Raw genomic sequence first — 22,767 nt, 5'->3', positions numbered from 1 at the left:
TTGAAGATTTCAACAATTGTAGGTGTAAAATGTTTTCATCTAGCCCTTTTCTCTGTACCCAGTCCTGAATATTCTGAAATTCTTGTTAAATCCTAGCGCATGTTAAAAGTGACAATATGCAGCAGAGCGTGGAAAAGAAAAAAATTGTTGATGATGAACAGTATAACTTGACAAAAGCTAACAAAATCTAATATTCTAGTAGAATGGATATTTTGCCTTCAGTGTTTTGAGAAATATTTAACTGAAGTAACTAGAGAGAGAACTCGTACTACCTTGGGTTATCCTGAGTAAATTTAAGGCAACCAGCCCCCTGCTTTTAATTGTATGATCTTTATTTATGACTCTGAACAGTTTCTCAAGATGGTGAAATCACATTAAAAATTGACACAGTCCACATGTGGAATCTTGGTCTGTCATTCAAGGTGAGAAACCTGCTTTGGACAGTATGACAAAAATCATAGTTTCTCAAACGTGCAAGGATGTGAAGAGCTTGTACTTTTTCTTAAAACGGGTCTTACTTTTGAACTGGTTCTTCCAACTGCTAATAATTGGAAAAGGTTGTGTTACCTACACCAGGTAAAATTTCTTAGGATTTTAAGGATTGTAGTTTTGGCTTTTACCTGGTCTACCAACTGTCAGGGGAAACCTATTTGAATATGAGCCGTTTTACAAAACTGAAGAGGTTTGTGAAGCTAACCTGCTCCTGTGCTGTACAGTACTTTGGTAATATCTATTTACAGGATGACAAATTAATGGATACAGTAACTACTGTGATTTTTTTTTCTTCCTCCGAGAAAGCTGCACAAGCTAACTTTCATACAACCAAAAATAGGAATACACATCTTAAAAACTCGATATGGTTCCTGTCTTTTCATTAACATAAATTTGTTTCTGCTCTCCTTGAGTAATAGCACCTCTGAGAAAAGAAACAACAAAACATCTTCAGGTTTGAATTTACTAATTCCCTATATCAGAAATGCTTTTAAGCAGAGGGAAGAAAATTTGCAGGTAAACTGTGAAAACATTGTTACAGACTGTATGAACATAATATTGAGTCAGTGAATGCAAGCAGTTAATATGTGTATTTTAAGTGGTCAAAAGGCTATAGCTGGATTGTGTTTCTTTAAAAATGGTCAGTGTATTTTAATACAGCATTGTCCAGTAAAGCATTATGTGCTGGTTTGTGATTAATCTTACATAAACCCATTTTGTTTAGTTTCTCATGTAGTAGATATAGCGTGAATCCAGTGCCTTGGCAATTTTTCTTCTGTTATTTTCATGGAGTTAAATTCACTTATGATTTTGTTTGAGATGATTCTCTAGCACATACAAGTTAATTGACTTTTAAATTTACTTTTAAAAATAGGCATCTTTTTAAATTAGGTGATATTTTTAGTGGGGGAAAAAATATCTATAGTGGGGAGTCTGGGTTTTTGTTTTGGGTTTTTTTTGTGTTGGATTTTTTTTTTTAATTTTTAGTGGCTTTATTTCAAATATTTGTATTAAAACTCTCTTTACATGTTGCAATGAAATTAGGGATGTTTGGCTCTCTTACTCCATTATTGCAATTAGGAATTTATCATCATTGGTGCCAAAGGACAAAAGTGTCTCATTTGCCCTATGGGGACAGGACAGTGATAAGATGATTTTTCGTCAAGGATCATTGGGTCGTAATTAAGTTACATTCATGGCTATTGCTTTTTGAAGGATGATTGGTAAATGACAGGCTTCATGTGCTTGGTACGGACAGTGTTCACTAGGGTTTTTTCTCCCTCTGTCAGAAAATCCTGTTGAGTCTGATAATGTAAATGTGGCATTTTATTCTGAACAAAAGAGCAGGGAAATGAGCTATCTTGTCTAATCATTCAGTTGTTTAACACCGACTTCCAGTTTAGACTCAATTGGCTGGAAAGCACTTGACATGTGAAGTTAGTGCTGTTCGGAACGCATGTTTGAGTAAATTTTAAAGTAAGTGACAGCTAAATTGTACCTAGGGAAATTACAAAGCCTTCAACACAGTTAATTTTTTGGGGAGGATTAGTTGTAATTGCAACACCAGTCTCCTTGAAGATTCCTTAGTATGGCAAATGAACAGAAAAACATTTAGCTCTTTCAAGAGCCCGTTCTCTTTTAACAGAATAATTTTTGTAAAGCTGATTGTACCTTGCTGAATTGACTTCGCTCTGTACTAACATCTGCTTCAGATTTGTAGAGAAGGATTTGTTTTACTAGTCTACCCTCCACCCCCACCCCAGAGTCCCTTTTTTCTTTCTACCTCTCTAGTGATTTCAGGTTTGAGAGCTTTTCAATCAGTAAACCCCTTAGGTAAATTGCCACTTCACTAAAGCTTTATGCATAATGTTGCAGCACTTCATTCCAATTAAAATCAATATTTGGAGTCTTATTTTTATCAGGCAGACTCTCTGGTTGGGAAAGTTGTTTATTACAAGTAAAAGGTTAGATTTAGTGCTATGTTCTTGAAGCAAGAGGGGAGTGGCTTGTTGAAACTGACGGGGGATGTTATATCCATGCATGTTATAGCCAGTCTTGCTGCAGAGTGTATTCTGCAAACACTCAGACATCTGAGTAATTTTGTCTCTTCAAATAGCTTTGTGTGACTAAAATTGCCCACGCAAATATTTTGGAAGATTGTGCCCATAGTATCTTGGACTTCATAGGCATCCTAAACAGAAACTAAAGGAATGCAAAAATTTACAATATTGTAACCCTAGCATCAGTTTAGTTGAAAAATAATGCCGAAGTAGGACTCTACCGCGATTACATGAGGACCAAGCATAATACAGTGATGACTGAGGCTCCTTCTGTCATTCAAAAATAGTAGTATATCTTCCTTTTTAAAAGAACAAGTTTCAATGAGAGGGAAAAATACACCCAATCTTTAAGTGGAACAGGTATTAGCTCTGAACAGATAATAATTGCGAGTGACTTAAAGCTGTAGTATCTAGCCAACTCAAAATGAAGCATGGATCATCTGCGTTCGCATTTCAAATACTGTTTTGTCCAGACTGACACTGGAAATCAAATTTTTCAACATGGCTATGAGTATATGGGCTTTATTTCCTTTTTGACTCAATCCATATTAATTAAATAGTAATTTTGGACCAGGCTTTTAATGTAGTAGTGTAGTAAGTATCCTTTGGGAAGATAAAAAGGTGTTCAATATGCATAAGTTTATACAGAAAGACTGCCAGATATTTTCAAATGTATGGCTGTTTGTTAGCTTAAAATCCTTTTCTTAAAATGTGGAAAATCTTTTTTGTGCAGGTTTTTATTTTTAAGTTAGTGAGTTATAACAAGAAACACATTAAAATGTTACCTATACTCAAAATGTGAAGCCTACACTAAGTTTCTAGTTTTCATTTTCATTTATTTTTTAACAGGATTGTAAAAACTGCTTGCAAAAGTAGTTGGTGGTACTTATTTGGAATTAACTGCGGTTTGTGGCAATTAAGAAAAATACGGCAGGTTGTTGAATAAATCATACAACTCAAGTATAAGCATAAGCTCGAGCGATGGTTTTTTCTTTGTAGTAGTACAAACAATTTCCTTGTAGGGGCTGAACTTCTGTACATTTTATTATTTTATAGTTGATTGTTGTCAGTTTTAGCATTTATCTGTTTTATAAACCCTGTTCTCTAGTAAACTGTGGATGACTGGTTGATTGCTTGAATGCAACTGAACGAATATATCAGTTTTCGATAGATTCAAAACAAATGTCTAGTAAATTAGTGTGTAAGATACTGACCTCCTTAAATGCAGACTTATTGAGGCGCCTTTGAGCAGTATGTACCAGTAACAAGTACAATATTTCCATTTTTATTTCTGTTCTTTGCTGACTTTTTTTCTCTGCATATACAGTATTAATGCCTTCATAAGTATACATTTAGAGACTAGAAAACTGTTAATGTTCCTGTTTGAATGACATCCCAATTATTCATTCATTTATAGATAGCTTTGACCTAAAAACAGTCACTTTAATCCTTTAGGAATACAGCCAAGACAATACTATGGCTGTTTGAGCATCAATCTGAAAAGCTAGATTTATCACTGAAAACTTTAATTTGAATGTATAAATGTTGTTGTGCCTCCTTAGAAATTGACTAGTTTTCTGTAAAACTGGGTTTTTTTAGATGTTAACTGAACTTGCATCTAAAGTAGGAGAAAAATACTGATTATATAAAGCTTTATATCTGTCTATGGTAACTACCATAGTATTTCTCTTTTATGACAGTAATCTAGCCTGCAACATCTACTTGCAGTTTTGAAATTAACCTGTAATTTAGTCTTCACCCCAAATGACAAAAATTCAAATGACTCCATGGGGTGCCAGAAGATGCACTGTAAACAGGGCTCAGTAAGGGGGATAAGGTAGAAATCCATCATCTTAGGTTCATCTTCAGAATGCCAGTATTACTGAACAAAATTAATTCTTCTTCTGTGTTTTACTCTTTAAAAATTTAAAATATTAGCCTAGATGAAGATAGTAGCATATAATAGTCTAGTTCATTCTCTGAAAAAGCAAAATTTATGCTGCACAAGAAATGCAGTGTGAGGAGAGGACAGGACACGTGGCTTGTTTGCCTTGTTTTAACAGTAATATCTTGATTTGTTAAGGTTCAGTTGATCAATAATAAAAGTTGCTTTGGGAATGCAAAATCATTATTTCAAGGCAGTTTTATTATGGCCTTCAGCTGCTGCTAAGTGATTTTTTCTTTTTTTTTTTTTTTTTTTTTTTTCCCCCTTGCCTACTTCCAGGGCTATTTATTTGGTAAGCCTTTTGAAATCTAAATGCAGTCTTATTGACTGTTTGGCTACTTACTACATTTTGTGTGTGTTGTCTTGGTTTGTTTCAATTTCAGCTTAAACCTTCCCCTTCAAAGAATAACTTCACATATTGTTTTACCAGTGTTTCAGTGGTTGTCCTCTGTTGGTTTTGTTTTGATTTTTTTAGATTGGGTTGTAATCCATTGAAAAAGGGTCTGCAGCAGATGATTTAGTTCTGTTAGTTGCACAGTATAGAATGTTAATTTATATTTGTTATTATCTTAAGTTCCAGATCTGATTGTTTTTATGGCTTTTCAGTTTTGCATTTTAACTATGTATACTTCTGAAGGTGCTAATACTGTATATGTAGGGAAAAAGTCAGTGAAGGACTGAGATAAACAAAAATGGAAATATTGTACTTTTTACTGGTACTTACTGCTCAAAGGCTCCTGAATAAGTGCATTTAGGAAGTCAACATCTTATGCACTCATTTAGTAGTACTGCGGATATATACTGGTGCCATGGCTTTATGTGACGTGGAATAGGCCAGCATACAATACATTTTGGTACCTTAATCTATTGTTGAATAAATTGCAAAAATTACATTTTTATTGCAGAAAATATACGTTGGATTCTGACCATTATATAGAATGGAAAAATGCTAGCCCTTCAATTGTGACAAAATGGAAATCAATAGATAGAGCTAGTCTGTTAAGGTGTAAAACAAGTATAAAGCAATCTGAAGAGCTGTGGTTATCTTAGTTAACTCTTGAGATCTATACTGAAATAAAAATGCTGTGGAAAAATTTTAAAGAGCTTAAAATCTGAAAATGTCTAAACAGACATTTGTAGGTAATATAATGTGCACAATATTACTTATTAACAAGAAAAATAGAACTCTTAAATACAAACTGAAATTTCTGTGGAATTGGGGTTTTGTCACAATAGTATCTAGCAGAACTTAAGAATTTTACTTCAAAAATTAAGTGCATCTAATCATGAAGAGCATTCACACCTTTGGTTAATTTGTAGTGAACAGTGGTCATGCAATCAAAAATTATACAGCCAAGAGGTTTAACTGTAAAACTGTAGTTCTGTTTTCATTTCGGCTGTCAAGCATACATGGTATTTGTCTGTAGGAAAACTTTACCTGTTATTTAAAAAGAACTGTAGCACTTTGGGGGGGGGGGGGAATATACTCTTGGATCATAAACTGCTGAATGAATTTTCCTTGAAATTTTCAAGACTAAAGTGGGTTTAGCATGTGCTGCTCCTGCTTGGAATGTTTGATTGTTTTTATTCTTGTCTTGTTTCATTCCACAAGGGATGATATGCCTGCAGCTCTGGAAGCTTTAATCAAGTGTCATAAGAAGTATGGTAAAATTCTTCAGCTTCATAACATCTACTGTAGACTGGTAGAAAAAGGAGATGCTGATCTTCTGCAAAAGGGTTAGTTGCATGTAGTCAAATGCTGTCTGGTTATATGGGGTGTTTTCTGGAGGCTTTTCTTCCAGGACTTGTATATCATTTCTTTAAACTTAAAGAAAAAAAAAAATTGTTTGTGTTTATATGTGTAACTTTAAAGCACTTAAATGATGCCTACGTTCTTCAGATTGAAAATTGATATTAATTTTAAATGTAGAAGAATCCTAATGTTTGGATAATACAGCATAGAACTCTCAAAGGTTATTGCTAATACTTGTTCTAGCTATGTATATTATTAAGGAACAACTTAATAGTAACACAACACATCTGTTTTTCAAATAGTTATGCAGTTAAGCAATCCTATATCCTCACCCTATACAAGTAGAGAATGCCAATATATAGTCTATTTTGTTGAATGTAATTCAAAATAATAGTGCAGATAAACAGAAAAACATTTTAAATATGCTCAACTGCAAAGTTACAAGAAGTTGTGTAATATGTTGTAATCATTCCGTATGTTTCAAAATTTATCTCCCCATAGCTTGTTCTTGGTGTTCTGTGATGCTTGGAAAATATTAATATTAAGAATATATGACGTATATGTTAAAATGCTTCAATGTATTTAGTAAATTAATGAGTTTTATTCTCTGTTTAGTTTCAGATTTTATAAGCAGAGAATATGGAGATATGATGGCTCTTTATGATCTCTTCTTCGCCTTCTTGCAAACAGGAAAATACAGAGAGGCCAGGAAGGTCATTGAGGTGGGACTTTAACTATAGTACTCTAATCATGCAGTTATTTAGACTCTTAATTAGAAACATTTAAAGTTTTTAACCTTTAATTAGACTTGTTCTGATTCATGTTAATAGAATTCAATCCCAATAATAATAAAAAAAACCTCGACCAGCTTTATTTTGTATAATTACAGCTCAGAAGAGAGACAGTCTTGTATATTGAAATTGTTTCCTTACTTTTTCAAATTCACTGTTATATATCAAAATGATATTTGCATATTAAATATCGGATTGTGGAACAATTAAATTAAACTGGCGTTCCTGGGTGTAAAGTTGCTAATCCTCTTTCCGAAGGAATTCTTTGTTCTTAAAAGCACTGGAATTTAATTTGCTGCAGACCATGCTCAGATTTATTTGTAATGCTTGTCTACAAGTTAATCAGCCAAACAAGTGCTGTCTGCTACTGTTTGGCATTTAATTTAGCATTTCTTCTCTCGCTCTCTTTTTCAGGATAGTAAGCAGCTTATAGGAAGTGGTAGGTGACAAACTTGGTCTATTTAGGATTAGTATATTTTATCTAGACTTGATTGAAATTGTGCTTACTGAAATTGATAAGTCAAAGGGGCAGCTGCAGAGTCTGCTTAGATTGTGATTATTTTTCTTCTTAACGCAGTTTTATGTTTTTACAATGCTGCATAAGTTTCCGGTTAATGTGTGGGAGGAGGCATCTTGCAGAAAAAGTAATACTTTGTCCTCATCGTTTTTGTTACATACATACACAACTCTAACCTCATTTTCTGGGTTTTTTCCTTCCTAAGACAAAGTATGCTTTTTTCCTAATTCCCCCTAGAATATTTGAAATACCAGTTATCCCTACTTGAATTATTTAACAGAATTCTTCTATTTAAAAAAATCTTGGTTTTCTGCTTGTTTTTCTGTGGTGGAACAATACTGACCTGCTGCGGGGTGTGTGGAAATTGCTAAGGACAATGTTGAAGCATTGGTATTTTTGTTCTGAGAGGGTTTTTGGAGCTCAAAGTCTTATAATACAGAAGAACAGAAATAATCAGTATCTGACAGAAGACAACACTGAGGAGTTGAGTTCTTTTTAGAGTGATTAAAGCATATAGGAGCTAAAATGATGAAATCTGAGATTTGGAAGTAAAATTAAAGCTAAATGAGTAAAACTGGTACTTGGTGTGATTCAGCAGCTGTTTCTTTGATACTGGCATTTAATTTCTCAAAACTTATATTGGTGTCTGCAGCAGTGATGAATAGGATAGTAAGCAAATTATCAAATTGTTGGGGCTTTGAAACTTTTGTCATTTTCTTAATAGGTGCCAAATTATCCTGCAAATATTCAGTATTTGGTGATAGATCATAAATTATTAGTAACCACAAACAGGCACTTAGACGTAAATCTGAACACCTGATATCTGGGGACTACATAGATGTTTTCCTGGCTATGCTATTTAAAGTAGGTTTCTTGCTCTTATGTAAGTTCTATGAAATATGAATTAGGGCTTTGTATATGCTGTTGAGAAAAAAAAGGTTTTAAATCTGGGATTTTTAGGAGTATAGGAATTTTAGCTACGAATAATATGCATGTATTTTACTAGTGGATAAAGTGACACAAAATCAATTACTATATGGTGTGTTATATTTTAAGTATGCTTTTATTATGTAACAGTCTGTTAAGTATTTTCAAATAAATTTTTTTACATGAGAGGGAGGAAAATCTTACAATTGGTATTTTGCTGAAGAAGAAAATAGTTTTTATTGTTTTAAACAATAAACAAGTTACTATTTGCCTTTTTTTTTGTTGGGAAGTCAAAGCCTTAATCAGTATAATGTGGAAGATGGAGTACAAAGTATATGTGTATCCTTTTCTCTAGTCCAGTGTTTTTTGTGACTAAATTACTTCTCTTGTTGGTAATCTCAGATTGTTTTTCTATTTTTCTTTCTTGTGAATTAATATGTAATGAAGGTGACCAATTGCTGCTTTTTCTTTTTAGAAGCTGTTGCATATTAGATATAGATTATCTTTCAGCATGTACTTTGATCATGTATTGCTGATTATGGTGGTCAATTGATATTAGTGATATTATTTGTTTTGAAAGTATCTACGGAGTAAATAAAGAGGGTCTAAAAGGGTAGTAATGATGCTGGAAAAAAATTTCCTTAGGAGTTAAGGAAGTGAAGACCATGGAGGATGTAATCATTAAAATGCGCTGTAACTCACTGGAGACCACTGCCTCTGCTTCCTCTTGCTATTGTTAGCAATCAGAGGTACACTAGATGCTTATATGAAACTTATTGACAACTGCTGCTTTGAAAAACTTGAAACTCGGAGCCCCAGGAGTAAGGAAATAACTCTTAAATCTCAATCTTTGTTAAAATACAACTGGGTGACAATAGTGGGAAAGATTTGAGTGCAATTATAAAAATTAGGTCAGGGTTCTGTATGTATGTTATCAGGTCATAAATGTGTTGTACATGCATATATATAACCTCGTGTTGTGGGATATCATCATAGCAAGAGAGCTGAAAGCTCTGGAGCTCATCTGCTTGCCGAAAGGACAGCAAGACTAAGCAGACAGTGATAGCATAAAAGATGACAAAAGGTGACTAGAAAGGAGGTGAGGCAAGGAATACACCTGACTGATGCTAGAACAAGTATACTGAAGCATGTGGTAGTCTAGTGGTGTGAGTCTCTTTTGAAGTGATGCTAAGTGGAAGAGAAGCTGTGATTGAGAACACTACGGGGGGGCATGCAGCTAAGTTCCAAGGCTTCACACAGCTCGGTTGATCAGGTAACAGTTTGCAATGTTGCTAGACTGCGTTGTTAAGCTTTTGAAAGTCTGTTCTCATTTGTTCTGTGGCAGGTAGCTAGAGAAGAAAGCCTCTCTGAGACAGTACCTCCAAATGAGGTAGCCTTGGCTGCTCTGTAAAGTAAAAGTCTATTTTATTCTAGCTGTGCCTGGAGATTCCTGGACCCTTGAAGTTATGCTGGTAGATGGATGTGCTGGTAGATGCTCGTTTGCTTTCCACTTGGAACAAGTTCTACCATTGGGTGCTGTAGTACATCAAACGATGATTTAGTCTTCAGTTCTTATTGCATCTCAACCAATTAAGTTGGCTTTTGTCTTGTGTCCTTCAAAGGTGATCATGTCAAAAAAAAGTTGGCACATCTCTCTTCTTTCCCCTTACCATAAGGTCACATACTAGCTTGCCTTCCCTTGAAGTGGCATAGCATGACTTCTGTGTCATAAATCTAGCTCTAGTTACTTAGGATTTTTTCCTGCTTACTTGGAAAAGCAGTTTAATTGCCTTTTTTCCTTCAATTTTGTTTTTCATAAAAAAGAAAAAAGGAAGAAAATTAAGTAAATATATTTTGACTTTAACTAAATTAAACTACATTAAAACCAATGTAGGCTAAAAGAAAGGGATACGAATTTTCAATAAAGAGCATGAAGGGAAAAGTAACTTTTAGAAAAAATATGTTCTTTACCTGTCTTCTAAAATGTTGTCTTATTTTAAAAATATCTAATCAGATTTTCTCCTGGAGAGAGGTCTTATGTAGTTCTTCACATGTGTGTCTCCAGAGCTCCAAGTAGTAGATCAGAGAGTCTGGAAGAGTTGCTTGGCCTAGTATTCTTTCAAGTCTGGTACAAAAGTGATAAGAGAATTTTCTAGAACCTAGTCCCCCAAATCCCTCCAATCCACAGCTTCTTGCCTGTTGCCAGAACTGGACAATTGGAATTCCCTTATGTTTACTCAGTTGTTGACTGCCACTTTATTAACCTGATTGAGCTGATGGTTGAGAGCTGGACTGCTGTGAAGGTCATCCAGGAGAGTGAGAATGAAAAAGGGAATGTTATACCACCTTGGAGGAATTTACTTCCTCCCCCTTTCACCTCTTAATTCTGTTAGTTTGTTTGCATGCTGCATGGAGATTCAAAGATTTCACTACTTAAAGTAGTTAGAATATAGTTGTTATCTGTCATTTTGGTCCAATTTTAATTTTTTGGTCATCTCTGAATTTTGCACTGAGATCTCATACTTGCAGCTGTTTTACCTGCAAGATGGTTGAATATTTCTAGACTTGCCCTTTTTCCTTCATTTATTATTCATGCTGAACACAATTATCAAAATACTCTCTGAATCTATGTGTAATTAAGCCCATGTCCATGCTTGGCTCTTTCTGGTAGGCTTAAAAGAGTTATATATCATTAAGTAATGTAACAGTCCTGCAGCAGAGGTTCAAGCAAGCCCTTCTATAAATCTACTTAGCGGAAGTCTAAACCAGTTTTTCATGAAGTAGAAATGAACACTTTACACTTGTGGCTAAAGTATGCAAGGTTTTAAACTGGTGTTAAATCCAGTTCTGCACTGTATTGATAAAATCATTACACCTTAAACTATACTTTATTGGACAGCAAAATACTTCTGTAAAGAAACCAAAACAAGCACCGCATTAAAAAGAGTATCAGGTCACTGGCAATTTTGGTTAGGAGCTTATGGACTGCTCTGATAGGAACTAGGAGTTGGTAGAGATGTTCATCTTTTGTTGTTTGACAGATACTTCTTGAAATCTTTCTAGATCAAATCACATCAGCTATTAAATTAAAATTTTCTTTAATGAAAGAGTAAAAGCTCTTGTTTCTGCTCTGTTTGTAGTTTTACTGGAAACGAAGGCTAAGAGAGGATTACTAAAAGGGTATCTTAGGGAAAGATGCCAGAACTGTACAGCAAAATTTTTCAGTCAAGGCCAACCTGTACAAGTTTGCTACCACTGGATGAACCTCCCTTGAAAATGGCAATGCATAGTGCATGGCTTCAGATTTCTTTTAACCAGACTTTAATTAAAGTGTGATGCTTTCCTCATCTTCTGTTCTCATACTAAATATATCTTTTATATTTAATAGTTAAATATATCATACCATATCTCACTTATCAAGACACTTATGTGAAGAATTGAGGGGACAAATGGTTGTGAAATATTTTAATGAAATGTTTTCCAATGTGAATAAATGCAAGAAAAGGCATTTGCTGCTGAAATTCAAGACCTGACAAAAGAACTGTTTGGGGTGAGTTTAGTGTACAGGAATATATCTATCAACAGATGTCAAGTTAATTCAGGAGGTAAATAGATTTAAGCAAGGAATTGTGACATCCACTGTCAGCAGACTTCAAGATACCAGTTGCCATTGGATTTAATCTACCATAAAAACAATGAGAATATTTCTACTTGATATTGAGAGATTACAACTTTCTTTCATCCAGATTGCTTTTTTTAAGAGTCTACATCATAAAATTGAGTCTTGCTGATTTTATGCTGGAGATAAACTATGGAGGGAAGATCTTTCTTGATTTGTGACAGCAGGATCTAGGGTGGGGGGTTATGTGTAATTTAATGATGATTTTATCTAATGTCTGAATTTACCTACAAAGACTAATTTTTGGTCCCGTTAAGAAGAAAGTAGAGGTGATTAGAGAAAAATTTTAAATGTTTGTGAATGTTGAATGCAAATTGTATTAGGCAATGGTGGTCTGAGATTGAGGAGTAGTTTGTAGGGGGTGTAATAGCTTTTATTAGAGTAACTGTATACAGCTGAGAGGGAGGGGAAAGGCTGGAGAGCTTTTAGGCACACAAGCCCTATAATTACAAGAAAAGATTATTCTTTTTTTTCTTACTCTTGAGTCCTATTAGTCTAATAAAAGCATTACTTCTCCTTATGAAACTGGACTCTGATACAGCTATTAGCGAAGGTGGATTTTATGTCCATGCATATGTGCATGTGTGTATGTGGGTTAATAAAAAAAAAGGTGCTTACTAGTTCAGTGCACGTTATTTAGTTCTTAAGTATGGCTTTCTTAAAAGAAAGCAAAGGAATATGTTTCAAATAAGTAAATTTGGTAAAGGAGATGACTACTGAAGAAATTCCTTCCAGAAAGTGAGAGGGTAGTGTGTTTGGAATGTGGGATCAAGGCAAGAGCTGTTTGTCCTTTCTTAGCTCCAGGGACTTTGTGTTAGGAGGAGGACACTACTGAGTGTTATAATGTTTTTTTCATTAATCATACAACGTAAAACCACATTACAATGCAAAGAGCAAATTCTTGCTCTGTTTTGGCTCTAGAACATGCTTGAGGATTTTATTTTCAGTAGGGTTTTTGCATACTTTTGATGTCACCTTTTCTTCCAGACTGATTATTGTTATGAAGTTCTCTTATTGTCTAATGATTATTTTATAATAATACTTTGCTGCATAATTTATCTTGGAAATCTTACTGGTAAATGCATAATATTCCAATAGTGCTTAAACATACATCAGTCTCGATCATGAGTAATGCTAAAGTTGTAAAGCTCTTTCCTATTTTTATTTTGGCATTTTTGGAAAATAATCAAGTTTCCTTACATTTTTCTCAATGTCTGCCTAACATAAAGTAGCATATATTCCTGTTTCAAGTGAAATAATCACAAGTATTTACTCAACAGATACCAACTGTTTTGATAGTCAGTGAACTATGTAACTGACAGAAGCTTTGAGGCAAATACATACTTCAGGGGAAAAAAACCCTGAAACCAACAGTAAAAACTTCCCCAGTGGAGACTGTAAGCTTTGTATTTTCTTAATATGAACTACTGCTTTTTATGTAAAAAATTAAACTAGTAGAATTAGGCTCATTGCTACCTTGGGTGCTTGTAAGATAGGTAGAAAGGAGAGCATGAGCTTGAATTCTAATCACTCCCAACAGGAGAGTTAGGGAGGATAAATATGTAGACGTGTGTCCCTTTGTCTTTCATTAAATATCTGGTAGTGCAAATAAAATATCAAATACACTATAATTGAGTAGGTTTTGAAGGCATAACTCGCAGTGGAGCAACTCATAATTTTCAAAACTCTGGTGCTGCATTACAGTACTTGCCGTTGTTATCAAACATGAAAAGTAGTCATATTGAAGGTACAGATTTAATTATATTCAAGCTTTCATACAGTTATACCTTGCCCCAAAAGTTGTGCAAGTGTCTGGATGTTTCTGATGAGCTTCTCATTAAAGAAAACAGTGTAATGGGGGTTGGGATGTGTTTAGTCATATTTATTTCTGGGTGAAATTGCTTACAAAGAACAAAAGCAATTACTTATTTTTTTAGAGAAATCCCATCTTTGTTACAAGCAGTTTGCAAGGTTTTCTTTTGTTTAGAAAGAATAAAGTGAATGAGGATATTTTTCTGTGCCACCACCAAAGAAACCATTTTCGAAATCCACGAGAGCTAAACTTCTTTCAAGGTGAACTTGTAGAAAGAGTATTACATTGTTCCCTGCCATATACAGGTGTAGCTCTACTGCCATCCTGGTAGTACAATGACTTAAAGAAAAACTGAGCTAGAGAGAAGTAATGTGTTTTATTAGATAGTTGATACGATTGCAGCAGTAAAGATGCTTTTTGATGCACAGGTTATTTTTAGATCCCTCAGTCTTTAAAGCTGCGTCTTTTATAAACTTCTGGGCTATTGTGTAAAAGTTAGTATGTTTAGGACCAATAATCAAAAATAAAAAAAGTCTGTATTTTCTGTATATCCCACAATGATACTTCACTTACATTATGCTATAAAGATTATAATGTAAGAAATACAGCAAAGTGGTATACTTGTTTCATACATGCTAACACAGATGAAAGATTATTTTTAAAAAATAATGTTAATGTAGATGTTTTAATCAGTATTTTTTTAAAACTAGTGCACTGCTATTTGAACGTGAAGGAGTATTTAATAAGAGGCAAAAATATAACAGAAGTGTAAGATAATTTTAACCATCTCGCCTATCAGCTAGACTTAGATGGCTACATAAGGTACACAAATTTTATATCTGCATCTTTTAACTTTCTCATTAAGCAGTACACATACTGCTTAGTAGAAGTGAGGACTTCTGCCAAGAGTTTTAACGTAGGGGAAGATTCAAACATAGCATACAGTGTTTATGTTGTAAAAAACTTCGGTTCAAGTCAGCTGCCATGCAAAAATATTCCAGGCTTCATCAAAGCTGCACGGAATTTGTGAGATTTTCATAGACATTTTTGTGCAATCAGGGAAAAATCTGTCTTTAAGAACTTCCCATCAAATGTTCTGTTTTCACTGATGCTTGTGTTAGAGTGAGCTGTGAGAAATGACATACATCAGTTCTTATAGCTGTCTGTTCAAGGCTGTCTGTTTGGAGAAGTAAAGCATTTTCTTGCAAGACATTGCTTTGGCATCTAAATCTCAGTAACTGGTTCTGGTACTGGTAACATAAGTCTGTTATGGCTGTTGATGTAACTCATCATGAAACATTCTTCTTCCTTTAGCAGCATTAGCTGTCTCTTGTTATTACTGGCTTTTTTCAGCTGCAAAGAGAGGAATGAAGGGATCTACCTGTCCAAAAAATACCATCAGAATGTGCAATATGGATGGCATTTGTAAAATTTGGCTGTTTCTTTCCAATATGTTTGAATTGGCGATTATAGTAGAACTGTTACCCTAAGAAAAGATTGAACTTTGGCAAGAAAATGTAAGGATTTAGAAGGAAACATAAAACACTTAAGGAAGGTAGAGTTAAACTTGAATGATTAGAATTGGTGTGTTATTCACAGTGAAGTTATACCGTGAAAGGCTAGAATAAGTTGTCCAGGATATGTAACAATTATTTTGCCAAACAGTGCACAGTAGTAGTTTGTGGAAGTGCCATGTTGGAAGGTTAAAACAAGAGTCATCCATCTTGTGTCACATATATGCCAAACAAAAAATACTTCTGCTGGCTTTTAAATAATTATGCATCTTAAGCCAGCTCTAGCAAAAGTAGTATGGTTCTGGGACATTCTCAACTCTTAGTTTTCTGAAAGTCCTCTCTTTGAACAGTACTACAGGGTTTCTGGTCTGTATGTTAGTTTTTGTGGTTTTTCTCTTAAGTTTTGTGTTTAAAGAGAAAAAAATTGCTTTAGGCAACTAGAGAGAAGTAAATAAATATTTTCCATATGTCTTCTGTAAATTACTTAACTTTTAAAAAGTTGTTTTGAAAGTAAAAAGAAAAGTTATTGGTCTATTAGCTGTATCAATTACAGAACACTCATGTAAATAGAACTTGAATATTTCTATCACTGGCGAAAAATCTGGAAAGACATCGAATAGATTCTTCTCTGACAGGTCAGTATTTTGCCAGACAATCTGTTTTCTTTCAGCTGTAATAGGTAGAAATTAGCTCAAATAAAAATGTTAGTGCAGAAAAGATTTTTCTGGTGATTGGACCCCTTCAATCACCTGTCTGAAGTGATTGGTTCTAGGAAGGAGGAGAACAAATCAAATGCTTTCAGTGTGTTAGGATTGTTGCATTCACGTGATTTTTGAGTGCTGCTTGGCAAGAGTTCTTCTGAAGGTGCAGCATTTTTTTCTTCCCTTTCTAGTTAGTTTTCCTTTCTGTGTGTGAAGGTATAGAATCAGTGAGTAAATTAGTGTAGGGTTGTATGTTGAGTCTCAGAAAGATAGTAACAAATGTGATCAAAAGTATAGGATGGTTTTTATAGGAGGTATGACTAAATAGGTGAGTTCTGCTTAGTCTGGAGAAGAAATAGTGAAACAGGGAATTATTATATATACTACTCATGAAATTAATATGAATTGGAGAGGATAAAGAAAAATCAATTGTGCATTGTCTTCCTGTACAAAATCTAGGGGCTTCAAATGAAGCAAGTAGAAGCTAGGCTGAAAACAAACAAAATGGTAGTATTTGTTACTTTTTTTGTTACAGTTTTTGTTACAGTTGTTTTCTGCAGAAGGTAGTTGAGGCAATCCTTTGCCAAAAGATCGTACGAATGATGAATCTTACAGGGTTCCAGGAGCAACCAGAAAAGCTCATGGAAGAGAAATCACTTACTAGAAACAGTGTGACCCACTGAACCTGAAGTAGTTAGAGAGTGAAATAACACTAAGGGGGAAGTATTGCTGGGTCTTCTGTCATTTTATATTCTCCTGTAGGCACTGTTAGGGAGAGGATAACAAGCTAGATGAACCTTGGTTTGGTACAGTACAACTGTTGTATATTCCAAGAAAATGTAAAAGCCAGAAACCTCTATGTTTAGTTTATATGCTGTATGAATTGCTTGAGACTCTCAATGGTTATTTCATTCTTTAAAGCAGTGGATATCTTTAAAAAAAAATAAAAAAAAATAAAAAAAACCAGCAAAACGCTAAGACTCAATAATAGATTTTTTTTTAGTCCATTGGAACAAACAAGATCAAAATTGTAAATGGGAATTTCGAAGAATAATTAGAGTAACAGTTTTTTAATTTTTTTCATTATTATTATTATTCCTTGCATTTTTTTTATTCTATATCTTAGTCTGCTGTATTGTAGAAAGTCTGCTTCCTGCTAAATGCAATGTTTAAAATTCCCTAAGATGGTAAGGGATAAGCTACAAATATAGACTATCAGGCAAGCCCTGGAGATTTAGTTAATCTGACCTAGATGTTCTTTTGATGATTGAGACCTGCAGTATGTGAAAACACTTCTCAATTTCAAAATGAAACACGAGGATATCTGTTGTATAACTCAGCTGTCCTTGTAGTGACAGACACATCAATCATTTCTGAACAGGAAAGGATTTACTATAAAAAGTTTGTAGCTTTGGAGCTGTTGAGTTCGTTGGCATTCAGATCAGCAATGATATTGGAAGTTGTAAGTGAATTCAGCATTTGAATTTTACCATGCCCTAAAGAGGATTAGCTACAAATGCAGGCAACATACTTTTTTCTTTTTCATTTTCAAGAGCCTGTTGTGTAAGATGTTAATTCTTGACTTAGTTTTCAGCATATTTTATGTGAAACTGCTTGATAGCTCTTAAAAAAGCACTGAGCAAGTACCTATAAACATATATAACTGTGGGGAAAAAAAAAAAAACTAATTGGAAAAAAAGCAAGTACCTGGAAAGCAAAAGTGTGTTTATATATATCACTTTTGAATACTTGGGAACCCACTATTTTTCTGTAACGTCTTGTATTGAGGCTATCTTTATAGTACAGTTTAATACATGGGGAAGCTTCTCCATTTTGAAGAACTGTGGGGTTAATGTCCTATTTTTTAAAAACCTTACAATGATTGCAAATAATGATTTTGATGATTGGTAGGATTACATGGCTTAACATTTACTCTGCAAAACACTTTTTCCTATATATTTAGCAAATTTTAACAGTTTTGACTGAAGTTTTGCATGCTAGTTTTCTGGTGTATGCTGAATTATTTCAGAAAGATGTAACTGTAATAATTCTGTGCTTGGAGAATATGAGAGAAGGAAATTACCTGTTTTAAAAACACAGAAGATAAACTGACTTTTTCAGTGGTAATTGTTTCCACTGTTTTGGAACTGACACTCAGTATTTCTCACAGTTTTTTCTTCAAACTGCCTCTTTTTTGCAAAGTTGTGTTAAAATTTTGGAAGTTGCACTTCGCATTTCAGCAGTAGAGATTTCTTACAATATTAACAGCTAAAAACCTTCAAGAGTCAAAACACACGTTTCTCTGTAGGGATGAACAGACATTTCCTTGGAACCACTTTGAGCTATGTTGATGTCAATCTGGACACCTGAAATGAAAGCAGAGTCCTCTGTAAATGATCCTTGTGCTAAAACAAGAGTATAAAGAAAGTAAATCCAAGTATTCTGTGGGAGGGGAAGGGTAAGAGGTGAAAATGATGGATGGTTTGCACATAGATTTTTTTTGTATCTCGTTTTTTGACATGTCAGACATAAGTCCTGGCATGCCTGTGACATGTTTCTTTAAAAACTTTGAATTTTCCTGTGTTTCTTTAAGAATTTATTTAAGTGGAGGAACCAGTATTTTGATTATGGCCTGTGGTACTGAGAATGCACAATGTGGTAGTCTATACCAGATAAAGTTTCCAAGGATTGAAACCTTATTGAGAATGTGTATTCTGTAGCTGTAGTCTGCTCAAAACAACAAAGGAATGAATAAGCAAAGGCTCATCAAACCTGGGAAAATTAATAACAAAGAACTGCGGCATATTGACTATTATACATCAGTTCCTCCATGTACACACACTTAAAAGTAAGCCTTTGCTCTGTTCTGGGATAGGAATTGCCTTATAGTTAGAATACCTGCCGTCTGCATTGGCAGTATGTTATAATTTTAACAGTTACTGCTCCATAAATTCCTCGTTTTCTTATTGAGCAGTAGCAAGAGAAGTCAGTATCTAAAAATATTTACTGTTTTTAGGTATTAATAGTTGTAAGAAAATGGCTAATGTTAGCAGAGAAGGGGTACCAAATGCTGATGATGTGGTTGAGAGGCATGGTTTTCTAGGTGCTAAGACATTGCAGTGGTTTTGAATGCAAACATTACATTGTGAAGACAGTTTGGAAAAATTTGGTGTAATTCTTTACTATGAGTAATACGAAGGATTACTATGGGTAATAGCAATAATACTCTATTACTGTGGTGGTAAAATTATTTAATGTTTCAGTTCATCTGAAGTGTATTTTAAATCAACTCTTTTGGCAGTGTTTAACTAAATAGAAAAATGTCTTGAAGAAAATGACTGCAATTTTTAAGTCTCTCATAAATGCAACCTAACTTGATTATTTGTGAGCTTCTAGTCTCATTCAGATTTCAAAAAGCAAGGAAAAACTGAATTTTTATTACAAGTACATGTATTATGTTTATTTTTCCTTAGAATATTCTATGTGAAGTAACGTGTTTCTTCTTGTGGAAATATTTTACAGACACCTGGCTTGAGAGCACACTCTGGAAGGTTGCAGTGGTTTGCAAAAAAGTGTATATCAAGCAATCAGGTATGTGGCTCATATGATGTCTTCTATGTAACTGTCATTATATTCCAAGAAAAATTGTTTTGAAATATTTCATTGCTTGGTTTTTATGTTTGTGAAAGGACGTGTGACAGGCTGATGAGGTGAACTTAATGTTCTGTGTAAATGCTGGTGTATACTTAAACAGAAATACCATTTTAGCTGAATGCACACAGCATGTAAGTGCACATATATAGAAAAAAATAATTGTTTGGCTGAGGTATAACTATGTTCTTCCTTTCTTTTTAAAGATGGAGACTTTGGAACACTTGGTAGAATTAACTCAAAACCTATTTGAATGTGATAGAGATGAGATGTACTACTACCTGCTTCAACTGTGTGGTAAGTGAGCTTGTGATCATTTTCATGTTGTAATCTGTTTGCATTTGTGTTGGAGATAGGACATAACCCTGAATTGGAGAGGAGTTTTATCCTGATATGCAATTAGCCTGGATAGTGTTCCTGAGGCATTTTGGGCAAGGGGAGAGTACAGGGTTTTGGGTTTTTTTTACCTGCAGACCTGAACACTTACATAGAACTTATATAGTACAAGTATTCAAATCCATGCTATTGTCTTGTATCCTAATTTGAAAGTTGATTCTGTTTTGGTTTTTAATAATGCTTAAAGAAGAAAAACTGCTCATTTGTTATATCTTTGTAGCTGATAAAGATCTGGTGTTTCCTGTGATTGGATCTGGTTCTGAAAGGTGCATTTTTAAAAAAAAAATTTACCAATTCTTCATCAGCCACAAGTAACTTTTGCATCACTTATAGGAACAGAACAGTTTTTAAAGCTGAAAGTTCCATTTCTATGCTACAGACTTGTTGTAGGATGTATCTATAGTGTTTTTCATTTCCTCTTTCTGTATTTTTCAGTCTGTGCTGGTTTTGTTATTCAGTGTGTCATACTGTATTATACATAATAAAAATTTTGGAAGCTTTAGTTCTAGTTCAAGTCTTGAAAAAATGTTCTCTGTTAAGATTGGGTATGGAGCACTAAACAGTAAATTGGGACATTAAAAAAGAGACATTACAGGGATTGCTGTGTACTTTGGTAATGTGTGTGTGTATATATATTAATGAACCATTACAGCAATTTGATATATTTGGTCATGGGAAAACTTGCATTTGAGCTTAAAGTAATTTTAGGCTGTTGCCCACGTATATGGTTGACTAGAACTAGCTATGTTTTAATGCTAAATAAAATACTGTTTGAACCCTCATTTTCTTTTCATACGGTAATGCAAGAGGCTTCTTACCACAAGCAGAAAAGATGAGTACTTCCACAAAAAAAAGACCAGAGACCCGTTGAGAACTTTGTTGCTTTTCATTTCCTGAACAGCCTTAGAAAGCTTCAAAACCAAACTGTAGCATTACCCAATTCTGGCTTTGCACATGCTGGTTCACCATCAAAAATCAAGTAGGTCTGAAAAGCAATCTTGTCTCAACAGGGAGGGAGCCTTCCTGTTTCTCCACTCATCCTGTTCACCTCTGGCAGTGACTAAGTCTGACAGTGCCTACTAGGAAGAGAATCTAAGAAGATAAAATTTATCAAATTCTGTCATGCAAAATCTTCAGTCTTCTTTCAAAAGACAAAACCAATTCCATCTACTCAAAGAAGCGGAAAACATTTGTGGGTTTCTGTCACCATAAAAGACAAAAACCACGCACATTCCTGCTTTCAGCCATTTTGGATGATCTATCAAAGCTGCCCCATGTACAAGTACAGTAAAGAGTTGTCATTGTGCACCTAAGCCATAACTTCAGATCAGTTTTAAGCATACAAAAAAAGAACCTACTATCTATTCCAAGCTGTGATCAAAAATGTTGAAAACAATGCATTTGGTTTTTTACAATCACAGAATAATTTATGCTGGAGAGAATCTCGGGAGTTTTAGGCCTAGCCCTTTCCCAGAGCTAGGACAGCTTCAGTTATATCGCATCATGGCTTTGTCTAGTAAAGTTTTGAGTGCCTCCAAGGGTGGAAATCAAACAGCCTCCCTGGGCAACCTGTTCCAGGGTTTGATCATCCTCAGATACTCCATTGCTGAAACTTTTAACCATCACCTTTCATCCTTTGCTGTGCACTTCCAAGGAGAGACTGACTTGCTCTTCTTTAACTGTCAGCTAGGTAACTGAAGACAGCAAGTAGATCCCTGGTTAGCCTGCTTTTTTCCAGGCTGCTGAAAACTCGTCGTCTTAGACTTCCTCTTTTATGTCATCTGCTCCAGCCCCATGTCTGTATTGATGGCTGAATTTGCTCCAGTTGCTAGCATCTCTTTTATAGTTATGGAGCCCCAAACTGAAAACATGTCCTCTAGATGGGCCTCATGAGTGTCAAACATAGGTACAAACACATGAAAAAGTGTTGAGACTTTCTCTGTCCTACTCTGTTAGCTGCCATAATAATCTGCTTTAAAATGTTATCTGCAGTATTTAGTCCTTAAAACCAATCACTTTATTTTACTTCGGTAGTCACTAAGTTTGCTGCCTCGTCTAAAAAGCTGAAGTGATGCCAGAACCTTGTTGAAAGTGGGCTTGGATCTTGAACCAGCCCAGTTACGTATCCATGAGTTTTCCTAAACCCATGCTGCTCCTAGAAAGAACAGAACATTGCACTGTTTCAGTATTGCATTGCAATATTGTTTGCAAAGCTGTATATGCTGCTTTGAAACACCAACTTTATAACAGTTATAGAGAATATTCAAGTGTGTCATGCTGCTTCCAGCTGGGTGCTCCAGCTTTTCCGTGTGATATGACTTAGTCCAGTGGAGCCTAGTCTACAGAAAAGCTGAAGTTCCTTAACTGAACAGTGGAAGAATAGCTGAAGAGCTGCTGTTACAGGCTGAGATAATCCCATGTGAACATTTCATTCCATCATCCGCTTTCTGACTCTGCCTTCTTGCCTTGCATGTCTTAATTTCTGAGATTCTGAATTAAACCATGGAACAGACAGGTCATAGCTAGCC

The 22,767-nt window shown here is 34.7% G+C and overlaps 1 protein-coding gene across 2 annotated transcripts in view; it reads left to right on the top strand.

Moving 5' to 3' along the window:
- The window catches only part of LRPPRC (leucine-rich pentatricopeptide repeat containing), a 93,469-nt gene that overhangs the window by 44,830 nt on the left and 25,872 nt on the right, over positions 1 to 22,767 (top strand). For both annotated transcript variants that reach the window (XM_010576470.1, XM_010576469.1), the window contains exons 24-27: positions 6,110 to 6,234; positions 6,866 to 6,972; positions 19,715 to 19,783; positions 20,050 to 20,140. In XM_010576470.1, the coding sequence (XP_010574772.1) occupies positions 6,110 to 6,234; positions 6,866 to 6,972; positions 19,715 to 19,783; positions 20,050 to 20,140 (392 nt within the window). The remainder of the gene's footprint in view (positions 1 to 6,109; positions 6,235 to 6,865; positions 6,973 to 19,714; positions 19,784 to 20,049; positions 20,141 to 22,767) is intronic.

This window comes from Haliaeetus leucocephalus, unplaced genomic scaffold (assembly GCF_000737465.1).
Source record: "Haliaeetus leucocephalus isolate CR32 unplaced genomic scaffold, Haliaeetus_leucocephalus-4.0 Scaffold526, whole genome shotgun sequence".
Taxonomy (NCBI): domain Eukaryota; kingdom Metazoa; phylum Chordata; class Aves; order Accipitriformes; family Accipitridae; genus Haliaeetus; species Haliaeetus leucocephalus.
Note: the sequence above shows the minus strand (reverse complement) of the source record. Positions and strands in the feature narration are given on the sequence as shown.